This window comes from Apis laboriosa, unplaced genomic scaffold, assembly GCF_014066325.1.
Source record: "Apis laboriosa isolate Shangri-la unplaced genomic scaffold, ASM1406632v1 scaffold1_cov151, whole genome shotgun sequence".
Lineage (NCBI taxonomy): Eukaryota > Metazoa > Arthropoda > Insecta > Hymenoptera > Apidae > Apis > Apis laboriosa.
Genome location: NW_025222279.1, coordinates 1,678,006 through 1,692,549, shown reverse-complemented (window position 1 = coordinate 1,692,549; position 14,544 = coordinate 1,678,006). Strand labels below are relative to the sequence as shown.

Below are 14,544 nucleotides of genomic sequence, written 5' to 3'. Positions count from 1 at the left end.
GCCCGTATGCACAATCTGTCAACCGTGCTCCCGTGTACCAAATTCTGCCAATCTCGGGACTAAGTAGAGCTACGTGCGAAATCGTTCCATGGATATTCACCCGGATCCGCTTGAATTTTCCACCGATTCCCAATAATCCAGAGTATTAAAGCTCCTCGTAACCGGGAGGAGGAAATATCGATGCAATCGAGCGACGGTGATCGCTTTCGTTTTCGTGTATCGGCTAATATTGTGATTTTCAACAATGGTGGTGAAAAAACGAGGATCGGATTGGACACCTCTTTGAGACGATTCCTTGAGACGAATGATCGAACGAAATTTTCGAAAAATCTTAAGAGCGACTTAAAAGCTTAGGTTAAAAGGAAATATCCGCAACTTGTTGTAATTTTACGTACGAACGATTTAATTAATCAAGAGGAATTTAAGTGATATTCAAATAATCCAGAGGAAGAGAGGGAATGTCGATAGAATAGAAAGAATGATTTTCGAGAATGACGTTTCGACAATGATTTCGGTTTTATTTCGACGATGTAATTTCAACATGGCAGCCGAAAATCATTGAAGCGATTAAACATTCGTGAGCGCGTATCGAAGCCATGAAATACGGTTTCTTTCTTTCTTTCTTTTTTTTTTTTTTTTTTTTTTTTTTTTTTCTAGGCTAGTGGAAAACAATGATTGCCATTGATTGCTTGTCGATTCAGGGTTGGGATATTGAGTTTACGTTTTCAATGCGGCGAACGGGACGCGCGTCATCGATAAATATTACAAATAACGTGGGTGGCTGCGTTTAATCGTACGCGTTCATTGTGCGATTGCTCATTTTTAATTGATAGCTAGGAAACTTCGGGTCGGGTTAAATATAACGATCTGTTAAATATAACAATTTCAACGACCGAATTTTTAAATAATTCCACGGTAAAATCCTCTTCTCGAAAAATTCATTCTCCGCTGTTCCCCCGAATCTTTTTCTTTCTCTCCTTCCAAAATTTTGCCTCCATCGAATAATAATTGGAAATTCGAAACAACAAGGAGTAGAAAGCAAGGAGAGATTTGGCAAACGTTATTCGGGCAAGGTAAAGGCAAATCTGAGAAAGATCTACCACTCGTTCCTCCGTGTCACAGTTTCTCCGGTGTGGATCCGGGACAATTGTCGGGACATCAAAGGCGGCGATTGTTTCCCGTAAATTATAACCAGGAGGGCACTTGCTCGACTTCTCGTTATGAGTTAGCGAACAAGTTCAATTAAGTTCACGCCGACGAGAACGAGGAACGGCTTCCTACACACGGCGGAGGCCCTATCCGGCGTCTGTAGCGCCATCAACCCCATGAAACTGCAACCCCGAACGGGAGAGAAAGACGTGCTGTACCAAGAGAAAGAAAGAAAGAGAAAGAGAGAGAGAGAGAGAGAGGGAACAAAGGATAAGGGGAAGAGAAAGGTGAAACGAGCGGCGACAATGAGAAACCAAGAAGTTAGTTATCAAATCGTAAAATTTTAATTCTCGTTCGTCGTACGTGGACAACGTATTGCGCTTGGCAATGAATCGTCTCGCGACTATTCGCGGAATTTCAGATCACGAGTCGAGAATCGATGTTGAAAATTTCCAAACCTATTCGACGAGTTATTCCGATGCGAAGGTTTTCGAGAATGGTTTCGAGGGATTTTCTTTTTCTCTCTCTTCTTCTTCTTCTTTTTTTTTTTTTTTTTTTTAGACGGTCTTTAACGTTTGGTCGAGGGATGGTAAATCGTAGCGGGTCGAAGGAAGGACTGTGGAAAAACGAGAGTGCAAGGAGCGATAGCTCTTCTTTGAAGACGATGATTCCGACGACGAGTCTCCATTGTACGGGACAGCGGGGTCAGCTTGACGACCGGGCAACACGTGTCTGTTATGTCTATTATCGACAGATAGTGGGGTAACGAGCGGACGAGATTTATCACCCTCCGCGTTTCGCCACCCCAGAAGAGAAACGAGAAGCGGGGAGATGGGGTGGTTCGAGCGAGAGAAGAGGCCGGTTTACAGCTGGTTTGACAGAAAGAAAGGCCAGTTAGAGCCTTATATAGCAGTTGAATCTCGCGCGACGCGTGCTCGTTTCGGCAAAAGTACACACAGAGGAAAGGAAATTTATCGACCCGTTGTACAACACGTGTAAAGATCTCATTTAAGACGATCGAGATGAAATATTACGTTATTTAAGAAATCTTTTCTTAATTTCGTTCTTTTGCGTTTAGTAGATTGTTTTTTTTAAATCGTGCACAATTGGCACTCCATCTTTGGCACAATGGCATTGAACCCATACGAAGAAATAATTAATCGAATTCCTTTCGCAAAATTTGTGAGCAATTTGTGAGCACCTTCACAACTTTTCAATAAAACCGAATTAAGTCAACGTATCAACGTATGGGGCGGGACAGAAACTCGTTGCCGGTAAATTTAAATGTCAAAATACACACGTTAGCTATTCAAACCGTGCCAAGTTGTATCATAGCTTTATTAACATAATAGGAGAAGGTGCAGCCTGGGCCAATCCCATCAATCAAAAACTCGATCCCCGAGAAAAGGGCTAGTTAGCCAAAATGGTCCCTCGCATTTTAGGCCAACGTGTAACCGTGCATGCATCATGCATACACGGTTTTCTCCTTCTCGTCGCCCCATTTCCAAGACTCATCGCACTTTGTTCGCTCGTTTCGTTGCAAGGAACGAAAAATTCGAGGGAAAAAAGTGTACAAGTGTTCGTCCGCTCTCGAGCAAACTGCGCTACCCCTTTTCCTCGAAGAAAAAGCGCTCTACCCCATGCGAGGGGTGCGAAATTTCGCGTTTACACGGCCGAGCCACCCCGTTCGTTCGTCACGACCGGTAAATTCGCATAGATGACCACCGACCTGCCGAGGGGGGCTCCTCGGATCCCGACCGGCCTCACAATGCCCCGCATATTCCCCGCGCCGCTGATTGTCACTTGTTTCCCCCACGAAACATTTCCCTCCGCGCCGTCTCTTTCTCCAATTTCATATTCAAATGCGACGAAAATCATCGGGTAACTCTACGCCTTGAGAAAGCGAAGGTCGCCGTGCCACCTTTCCTACGTGCCCCCGAGATTCGCGTGCAGGAGAGATGGTTCACGAATTGGATTCGTGAATTGAAAGCGGAAGATGGAAAACGCGGCCGAGTCGACGTAAGGATCGAGAGGAAGAGAAGATGGAGGGAAGAGGGTTGAGCATAATGTGGCTCATTGTCGAATCACTTCCGGGGCTTGACCTCCTGCAACGCCCAAGTAAGGGCCAGTTCACCTGGACAATGTCCACGAATAATAGGGCAGTGCCGTTCCCGTGCCATTGTGCCGGACACGTCGATTGTCTACGGAATACGTGGTTTCGAGATCGAGCGAGAATTTAATAACATCCACAATAAGATTCCGTCGGCACCACCTACATAGGGAGGCGAATTCTTTCATCCTGGTCGATGCTTTTCGCCGAGGTGGTTAAGTGGTAGGCGTGCGCGAGGAAGGGCAAGGGTATTCAGCGAGGACATTGTTATCTCGATGAGGATCGCCTCTTCTCGAAGCGAATTCGAGAAGGGTCGAGAGGCGGCGACGATCGAGTAACGTCTTTTTTTTTTTTCCTTTTTTTTTTTTTTTTTGGAAAACGGTTCTCGGCGTGGAGAATGGGGAGGGGAGGGGTGGGAGGCACGCGGGATTCCTCCTCTGTTCGCGGTTCGCGTCACAATTTGTCTGATTACGGGGGCATCGGGGTTGGTCGGGTCGCTGCGGTCCGCGGCTAGGACACGTTTCGTCGAGAGTCGTCATTTATATGATTTGTCAGCGACATACGCGCAGCTAATGGCGCAGCTTTCCACCCGATTTGTCGAAAAAGTGGCCCGCAACGAGGTTCAACGAGGCGCGTGGTGCCTGCTTCGATATGAAAAACAACCGATCTTCCGCTCTTTTCTCTCTCTCTTTCTCTATATATATATATATATATCTCCTCTCCCTCGTGGCCGCTCGAAAAAGAGAGACCAGCCGGCGCTCGTACACTCGTGCACTCGTTCGTGCTCGAGAGAGGGCGAGTGGGGCCGTCAGCGATCACGTGGAAAAATTGACGATGCTTCCAATATGTCGATGAGCGAGTTGCACGGGGAAAAAGAGGGCAAACGTGGCCCCCGACGGGGGTGGATTCTGTGGAACCCTCCTCGTGTCCCATATGGAAATACATCATAGATGGGTTGCAAAGCATAGAAAGTTGGATTAATATATGGGATACGGTTCGATGTGAAATAAAGGAACATCCTTTTATTCGAGATTAATTAAATCGACATCGCGCCTTCCGAGATTCGGGGAGACAAGAGAGCGCGATGCAATAAACGCGACAGGATTGATCATTTAAGGCGGGTTCTCGAGATCATTCGGTAAATTGGAGCCGTACCCCTCGACACGAGGGTCTCACGGCCGAGCGAGCTAAGCCTAAGATTGGTTTAGTTGCCACTAAGGCACGCCGCGAGTCGGCCGTTCTGCGGATCACGCGTCACCGAGCAAAACGCAACCGGAAAGAATAGATCGCCCCTTCGGTTTCCTTCGGTTTTCCACTTCCCGTCCCCGGATTCGGGTGGATCCGAGAAACGAGACTCGGCCAGCGTGGCAGGTGGGGTACCACCGATACCTCGAACAACAACCCTCGATACCACGACCTTCCCTTCGTTCCGCTTCAGGTGTGTGTGTATGTGTGCACGGTACGTAACGAACGAGGTGTTCACGAAATTTGGGGAAAAATTTCGGTTTGAGGTCTGTTTCTTTTTTTTTATATTCTTCACATTCTGTGATATAAAACGAAATCTTCTTCGAGTCTCTTTAATATTTCTTTTTTTCTTTTTTTATTCTTTCTCTTGTTCTATTTATCGTTCGAAGATAGAACGAAGTGAAATATCGAAGCCCGTTGATAGTTTATCACTAATCCAGTTTCCATCTTCCCTATCTCTCCCCCTTTTCCATTCGAGGAACGCCTTTCCCCGAGAATGTGAGAAAAGGATTAGGATTAGGGGATAGCGTGCGAATCGATCGAAAGGGATCCCTCCTAGATTTCTCCAATTTCAGAAAAAGGATCGTGTTTGTTAACCGTTCGATAGGTTCGTTACCAACTGTACTGTGTATATATATATATACCGTATATTTCCCGGTTATTTTACAAATAACGAAACGAGAAGTGGAAATACCTGAAATTCTTCTCGATCGATCTTCCCCTTAACTCCAACCGAGTCCCAGAATTGGAAGGGAACATTATTCGAAATTGTGTGAGAACTCGGAGGCAAGAGAGATCTCTCTGTCGCGATGTTTTCGTACTCTCGCACGTTTACGCGCGTGGGGTTGATAGATCGGGCCGACGAAACGAAGGGGTAGTTTGGCTTTAATCGATCCTGTAATCGCCGGTCCGACAGTTGGCCCCGGCTGCCTTTTTGTCGGCAGTTAGATGGATGGCGCCATTTACATTTTGTCAGTGCGACATGCGCTAACGTAACGTAACGTTGCCGCTATCATATCTATCACACCCTCTGGACCGGTACACGCCTGGTTCCCGATTCCGCTGCGCCCGTATCCCGTAATATCGTTTCAGAATCATTTTTCCGCGAGGGTGCAGGCAGAGCAAGATTTTTTTTTTAAATCGAAATTTCCATCTCGAGGATGAATAATCTTCCATACGATCGTTCATAGAATTTAGAAGGCACGAGTTATCTTTGACTGGAAATAACGAACGGATTTTGAATCCGTTGAACGATTTATCATTGGGAATAGAATTCGAAGACGATTCGTATTGATAGGAAAAATGAGAAATGTGATAGATTTCGACTTTAAAAGATTATTGCAAACAAAATATATAGAGTTCGGAGATGGTTTTAATCTCTAATAGAAAGAAATCGCGTGAACGGAGAATTTTACGGACTGTTTCTTCGATTTTGACTCGGTGTACCGATTTCACGGTCGAGTTGAAGAAGCAGAACGGAGATGTTCATCTCGGCTTCGAAAGAATTTGAGGATCGGAAAATTGGAAAGGAATCGGGAGGGAAATTGTCCGAGGCGAGCCAATTGACAGATCTGTCAACATGGATGACACCTTCGACGAACGAGCCGACCAGGTGTCTACCTTTCCAACCGAAGAGACGACTCTCTGTCTGTTCCTCCCTTTCTCCTCTCCCCTATCTTCCTCTCTCTTCCTCGTTCTCCTGTCCTTCGGCATCTGCCGGATAATACCCGGGATTATAGCAGAAGGATAGCGAGCCCACTGACACTGGTTTCGGGCAAAAGTATTCCTCCACCGGATCCCGGAACCATAAACAGATCGATCATCTTTCAAACGGTTCCACGAGAACCCCCCTGCGAGATGATATCGCATGTGAATCCCTCAATTTCGCGGAAAATCCCCGCGTCTTCCATCTCCACGATGGAATATAAATATCCAAAATTAGGATAGATATTTACGTTGAACGTTCAGGCCAGAAATTTTTCAGCGAGGATCTCTTGATCTGCACTAAATCATTCATTTTCAATCGTTATTTATAATTTTCCTATTTGTATTTATACTCCCAAAGTCGTGGAATAATATTAGTTTAAAACTAGCTATTTTTCTTCAAACATCTCAAAATTCAAAACAAATGTTAATAATAATAATAATAAGAGCAACGATCCCTCTACAAAATAAACTATAAAATTCACGACAGACGATATTTATCAATCTATTCACGATTCCCCGCTTTCAGGAATCAAGAAAATTCAAACGGAGTTTTTTGTAATTTTCCTCTTTATATTTATACTCCCAAAGTCGTAGAATAATATAAGTATAAAATTTTTCTCAAACTCAGGATCTGAACTTGTTTCAAAACTCAAAACCAATGAATGTTAATGACAATAAGAGCAACGATTTCTCTACAAAATAAACTATAAAATTCACGACAGACGATATTTATCAATCTATCCCCGCTTTCAGGAATCAAGAAAATTCAAACGGAGTTATTTATAATTTTCCTATTTATATTTATACTCCCAAAGTCGTGGAATAATATAAGTATAAAATTAGGCTAAAATTTTTCTTAAATTCAGGATCTGAACTTCAAAACTCAGTTTCAAAACTCAAAATGATGTTGATGTTGAATGTTAATGACAATAAGAGCAACGATTTCTCTACAAAATAAACTATAAAATTCACGACAGACGATATTTATCAATCTATCCACCGCTTTCATCACGAATCAACAAAATCCCATTCAAACGGAAGCGACGTAAGGAGGAGGATAACAACTCACCTCCCACGCGTAACGGGGGTTGAAAGGCTCGCTGGCCCATTTGCCGAGGAAAGGGCCGAATCTGGCGCCCCTTGGAATGTCCTTGCGCGCTCGTACCTGAGGTCCGCCCGGCGCCGAGCCGCCCACCTCCACTTCCGGCACCGGTGATACCCATTCGCGGTTCGCGTGCTCCTTCTGCTCCTGCTTCGTCGCGTCCTCTGCAAAGAAGGAGAGGAAACAAAAAAAAAAAAAAAAAAAAGAACCGATCAGCAAATCGTCACATCTCGGACAGAAATTTCTTTTCTAACGCGATAAACGAAGGTGATCGTTAAATAGAAAAAGAAAAAGAAAAAAAAAAGGAGGTAAGAGGGAAGAGCAATTTACGAGATTAAATCCAATCGATGATCGTTCATACCAGGTTAGAACGGTGTATAACCTATTATTCTAATCCACACGTCTGAACGATTAACGAACCAACGTTCCCACGTCCCCCTCCCCCCGCCTCCGATAATTTACCCCGTAATTCGTAACATTGAGCAACGATTGACCCAGTATTCTAATATTATACGCGATCGAGTGTCAATTTTAGCTGTCACGACAGTTCAAACACAGTGGCACAGTTCACGTGGTTCAGAAGGGAAAAAAAATTGCGAAGCGAGGGGTGGGGGGAAAAAAAAAATGGAAATTCCTTCACTCACGATACGCTTCGCTCCTGTACAGGCTTTCCCGCGATCTCGAGTACTCCTTTCTCTCGGTTTTCTCCCCGTACTCCCACGAGGAAGGTTTCTCCTCGGGGTCCCTGGACGAGGGCGGTCTGTGCTGCTCCTTCTCGTAACTCGGCTTGTCCATGGCTGGCGAGTAGCCACGCTGATACGGCCTCGATTGCGGATTGTAATCCTGGGAGGACACGTCGTGGCTAGATGGGTGAAGGGTCTTCAGATCCCTGTACACCAGATTGCTGGCGGAATTGTTGCTTCCGCCACGGATCGTACCGTTCTCATCCATTTCCTGGTTCTCCCCGCTACCCCCCGTGCCTCCTCCGGCTGGCGTGCCCGACGTCGACTCGCCTTCGTCGCTGCTTCCTGAAACAATGCCCAACGAGAATTATGGAAATGAATCAAATTCCTATATTTTTAATAAAAGTGCGTTCGAGTCAAAGGGTAGAAAAAAGAAAAAAAAAAAAAAAAAGGTTCGCGGAGGAAGATTAAAAGCGTGGAAATCGATCCTCGACCCACGCTCGTTTCCCGTCGAATATCGGTGGGAAATCGAAAGGTCGGAACGCCTACGTTTACGAGATGATTCGAGAAAATTGGAATACACGTGTATAATAAATTCAATTTTGCCGGTGAAGTTTTTCCTTTTTTTAAAAGATTCATTTTGGGATTTTGAAATGGTGATCATTTTCGTGGAAATAATTTTCTTCCTTTTTCTCTTAGGATGATGATCGAAGTTGTACCACTGGGTGGGTGCTCACCAGTGGTGGAGGTCACATTGTCAAGGAAGGGTCGCAAACGGTTGAGTTTCGACCTAGATAAAATTTGAAAGTGAGATTTATAGGCTCGAGAAAAACGGTCGACAATTTTTTTCAAACGCGCCGAGTCACGATTGAATGATAAATTTAATTTAACCTCCAAAATATCGAAGAAGATTAAAATTATAAAATTATAAAACAAAAATTATAAACCATATCTTATATATATATATCACCAAAATCGATTATCAAAGAGTAGGTAAGAAATGAAGAGGAAATATAATTCCGAGAAGCAGTAAATTTCTCCGTCCCCTTTGCCAAACCGAACGAGATCCTAGACACACAAGGACAAGTGGCGATCGAGCGACGCGCTATCTCCTCTATCCGTCGCTCGTTTTCTCAGAGAGTCTCGAGTGTGAGATGCGACACCCGAGAGTCAAGGATGTTTGACGCGATAAGCCAGGAATTTCATTGTTCCCCCTACAGGCCCGGCTTTTGATACACCGTGAAACGGCCTCGTGGTGATGTTGTTACGTAAAAAAATAAAAAAAAGAGAGAGAGAGAGAGAGAACCTAACCTAACCCAACAGAATCGCGACACTCACTTTTTTTGGAGCGCTTTTATTCTCTCGCAGATTCTCGCGAACCGATCATCTCCCTCTTATCTTCACACGCGACACCTTCCTCTCCTTCCCTCACTCTCCATTCCAGTCCATCCCCTCCTATCCACGCGAGGACACGTCGAATCTGGATTTATTTGTATAACTCCGGGACCGGATACGAGAGGGATGGATACCCGATACTTATCTTCGAATCGAGAGATATCTCCATCTCCGTTCTATGGAGAACTATCTGAGAACAAACTGTGAACCGGGCGTGTACAGGAATGACACGGAGGGACCTGCGACGATCCTCTGCAAACAGGGGGTTTTATATACAAGCGATGCGATGAATCCATCGTCTAAGCGAATTGCCGACAACGTGTTGCAGGTGTATCCTCCAGGCTTTGACGAATCATATCTCGGTGTCGCGCCTTTACGATCTCATTGCTGGATGAAATTTATCTTCGTCCAGGTTGGATTAAACTCGCGACAACGATTTACACAGAGCCGGGGATCCGGTTTAGAAATTTCGTTCGATCGAGATTAACGTTTACGTTCGTTTTACGAGAGCTTCGATTCCGTTCGATAGCGTCGACACATCGGATCAAGGATTCCAACTACGTTACGTTACGTTACGTTACGTTAGCCAGAGTCGTAAAAAAAAAAGAGAGAGAAGAAAAAAAAAAGGAAACGATGATCCTGCGTGTTGGCTCGATCGACACGAAACTCAGTGGCGGGCTTTAATACTTTGAGAGAGATATCAGGGACGCGTGTGTTGTTTCTAAGCAGAAAATTATAGAGCGTGGAGGAGAATCCATAACATAATCTTTCTCGCTTGCCTCGAGGCGAAATAATCGTAAAGATACGAGAGGCTTTCGAGGGGTATAAGGGATGGATCGGTGGATCGACGTAAATCGAAATCCGGCCTGATCGATAGAGCAAACACGATTTCGTGGATTCCTTCGGTTTCCGTGGACGATCGTAAAGAAGAGATCTGTGCGAGGACTTAGGGAGGAGGGTCGACGTACACGTCTCTTGCGCTACCAGTCGATACGATGCAACAATAATATTTGGAAAACTCTTGACGTCACCAGGGGTCTTTGACTCCTGTGGGACACGAGTACTCGAGCACTTTTTCCCTTGACAGAGTACTTGTTCGGCCATACACGATATTATCCACGATGATAGCGGCTCGAGAGGCTTCCAACCCGATTAGAGAGTAAAGTGCCGCTTTGCCACGGCTTAGAGAATCGAAAATTGTTCGTGGGAAGACTGGTTCACTTCTTTTTTCTCTTTCCTCTCCTTGTCCTCTTTTTTTTCCTTTTCTTTCTTTTTTTTTTTTTTTTCGATTTAGTCGAACACAGGTTTTCGTTTTTCGATTAAACTTGGTAAACTCACGGTGCTCGGGAAAATCTACTATTATTATACCGATGATATCAAGATATCTTTTTCGATCCAGCTTCCCCCTTCCTATTTAATATCTTTATCTTTCTAAAAAAGATAAACGAATTCGAGAGAGAGAAGAAAATTAGAAATCATTCGTTCGTATTATTCCATTGTTAAAAGTGAAAACGGATCGACGAGTTAAAAATTACTTTCAAAGCAAACAAGTTTGACAAACTGTCGTACCCGATGATGATCGATGCCACCACAAATTGTCTCTCTTGAATCACGTATACGAAAATCACGTATGAAACTCTTGACGAGCGCGTCGTACGCGCGAAAATAAGAAACTAGCCAACGGTCGTTGAAGATATTCGACGACGAATCCCGGAAAAAGATAATTAAGCAAATTGGCAGGCGAGAGGAACGGGTTGCTCGGAAGAGCGATTGCATCGTACGGAATGTATTCGCACGAGCGTAGATCGCATTGCTGTGACCGCACAGGATGTCCTGGCGATACGGGGATCCTGATGGAAAAGGAACACGATCCCATTAGCGCTTATTATATCGTAAGCGAAAACAAATCAAACGAATCAACAACGCTTCCCTCCACTCCTCGATCATCATCGAGAAACTTGATGACTCGATGAAGAAAGATTATTAATTAAATTATCGATGGATGGAAGAGATTTTAAATGGATTAAGAATCGTTGTCTCTGGTAATAAAAATAATTACGAATACTTGTCTGGAAATTACCAGATGATGGAGAAATCAAATTAGAACGAATCTCTGCAGGCAAGCTTCCGGACAGTCTGCGGTTCAGTTTCCTCCTGTCGATAGATATAACCTTTTTTTTTTTTTTTTTTTTTCCTTTCGCTCCTTTGTTGGAATAAAAAAAAAACTTGACATCTCGTCGGAGCAGGCCGCAAAAAAAAAAAAAAAAAAAAGAAAAGAAAAATCGAATAATATTTCGTCAAGCACAATCGTATCGCGCCGTTATCTTTCCGAATGAGGCGAATCAATGATCGATAGATTGAGCGATTCTATCTAATCGTGAAACGACGAAAATAGACGCGCAAAATGAATACAAATTTTCTTATATCTCACAATGTGTAAACAGTCTCGTTTTATCGAGCCACTTCACCTTCGCTTCATCCATGCAGGAACCGCAAGTCAAACTCCGCGTTTGCTTTCCGCGATATTGAATCGAGGCGACACACCTTCACACCGAGGAGTAAAGTAAAGATCCGTATTATTATTTACTCCGTATATATTCTCTTATCTTTTACATAATCCGTAAACTATCGAAAACTTACCGTTCATCTTGTAGTCGAGCGTGGGCCGGGACAAATCGAGACCGTTCATTACTCGTCGATCGTTTCGTTTCCAGATCGATCAGTTGGAGCGTTGGAACGTTTATCGAAAGAAAAGGAAAAAAAAAAAAGAAAAGAAAAGAAAAGAAAAGAAAAAGAGATCACTGTCTGTCGTGAACACACATGCCTGTCACTGAACAGTCTCACGATGACACAACGTCAATGACACGATCCAATAATCGAGATGATAAAAATCACGGGAATTGTTCGTAGGAAAATCTCGTGCACGATCGACCGATCGATACGCATGATGATGGGTGTTTTAGAAAAGGGCAGAGGAGGAATGTAGGCGCACGAGTTAGGGCGGCGGGGGGTTGAGATGGTCGCAGGGGGTAAGCTCGACGTGGAAGAACGGCGGCGTTCCGGGAAGGCGTGCTGGCACGGAGAGAAGACGCGGCGAGCGAAATAAGAAACGCTGTGAAGAGCGCTGCTCCGTGTCAGCTGGCTCTTGGCAGACTAGAGGATCCGAAATCTGTTGAGAAGAGGATGGCACAACGAGGGTTCCCGAGGGAAGCCAGGGACGATCCACGGGGTGTGGCGGAGCCGCTTCCATCGAGACCTCTGGTTGGCCCACGGGCGGAGCAACCCCTATCGCATTCAGATCCCCACCAGCTCGCCACAGCATCCCTCGAGAGAGCGAGCAAGAGGCTCGAGTGGAACCGAGAGAAGTGGTATGTGTACACGTTGGTAGAGGAAACGAGGCTGCGGCTGTGTCTGAGCGAGTCTGAGGGACCGCCGCCTCTGGGTGGGGGTGGGGAAGAATCAGAAAACGTGACTCTGATAACGAAAGAAACACGCTCAACATTAAACACCGACTGGCCTTTCTTCGCACGATTCATAGTTTCTTATAGGATAAGGTTTCTATCGATTAATCTCTTCGATCTAACGATAACGATGTTCTTATTTTTCTCTTCTTTCCCCCCCTTCACTTATTCTTTCCTTCTTTCTGTCACTTTTATTCGAATGAATAAGGCGAAATGATAGAAGAAGTTCTTTTTTTTTTTTTATAATGAAACGAGATGAAACTGAATTGAATTTTTTTTTCTCTTTTTTTTTTAGGAAATATAATAAGTATTTCTTGAAACGAGACGTTTGGTAATTTTTTTTTTNNTTTTTTTTTTTTTCTTTTTTAACTTTCTAAAGGTTTTCCAACATTTTTCAACGACGGTGTACGAAGTGTTAGTGAAGTTCGATGTTCGATTCGGTGGTGGCCAAGGGTCAAATGTCATCGTGCGAAGAAATTTTTTTCCATCTCGCTATACCCTCCGATCGAAGAATGGCGGTGCTCGTGGAATTTGTAGAGGACCTCACGCAGAGTCAGGGTCAGTGGAACACCTATCGAAGTCTTTATTGGACAGGCTCGGTCACCTTTTCCTTCGTAAAGTAGCTGTCACGAGGCCGTCTAAATTTTTTCTCTTTTTCTTTTACAATCATCGTTTTCACAATAACCTTTTTGCGGTCTGGTAACGCGGACAGATTGATTTCGAAGAAATCAAAAATTTCGTCAGAAATTTCGTCTCTCCTCTTTCCGTTTTTTCTCCTTTTTTTTTTTCCTTTCTTTTTTCTTTTCCTTCCTCCTCCTTTCTCTCCCCTTCACTCTTTCCCTCGCGTTTTGAATAAGTTTTTCCAACCGAACGGAAAAACTCGTGTAACTGTTCGAATCTATTTCGAAGGTCGTTGCCAACGTTCGTTAACGCCTCAACGTCTCAGCGAGAACTACCCGCTCGCTCGTCTCGCGAAAGAAAATTCTCCGTTACTCCGTTTCACGGATCCGACGTTTCTGTAAAAATGTCCAATGTCAGTTATTCTCCCGGCTCGCCGTTTCCATCAGCGTTCCCCAGGCGTTCAAATTGCAACGATTTAAATCAGCCGCGCGGCCCGACGTCACGACGGGGTTGTGAAACGCTCGTGGAAATGAATGGCGGAATGGGGGAGGGGGGTTGGGCGAAAAAGACGTCGAAACAAATCTTCATTTTCCCGCGAAAATCGGGCGAGAAAGACGGCCGCAGAGGCGATATGACTGCGCTCCACGGCCCGGGAAGACATGTGTCGCGTGCAGTTATATCATTCTTTATGGGCGGCTATGGCCCCGGCTATACCCTTCGCTCGTTCACTTTCAAACCTCGTCCGCGCAATATTTGGCCGGGAGGCTTGATTTACACGCAGGCATAAAAATCCTCCCTCCCGCCCCGCCACCGTGTAGATATCACCTCCTTCGTGCCGCCCGCCCACCTTCGTTTATTTCGTGAATTTGTTGCGCCCCCTTTGTTTACGGTGACGAACTTCGAAAATGAGTTTAGAACGTTCAGTTTGATAATTCGTCGCGAAAATTATTTTGATACTTGCGAAGTTAAAATTGGTTTACGCGGTAAATGTCGATGTAAAATGTAGTGATTCGCGTATACGTGTACGAATCAAGACTCTTCTCTTCTTTCCTTAAAATCTTGCGCGCGTAA

The 14,544-nt window shown here is 44.6% G+C and overlaps 1 protein-coding gene across 1 annotated transcript in view; it reads right to left on the bottom strand.

The window, feature by feature from the left end:
* LOC122712215 (transcription factor hamlet-like) overlaps window positions 1-14,544 on the bottom strand; it is a 64,397-nt gene that overhangs the window by 18,879 nt on the left and 30,974 nt on the right. Inside the window, exons 2-3 of the mRNA XM_043931662.1 lie at window positions 7,958-8,341; window positions 7,281-7,477 (exon numbers count right to left, since the gene is read on the bottom strand). Of these exons, the coding sequence (XP_043787597.1) occupies window positions 7,281-7,477; window positions 7,958-8,341 (581 nt within the window). The remainder of the gene's footprint in view (window positions 1-7,280; window positions 7,478-7,957; window positions 8,342-14,544) is intronic.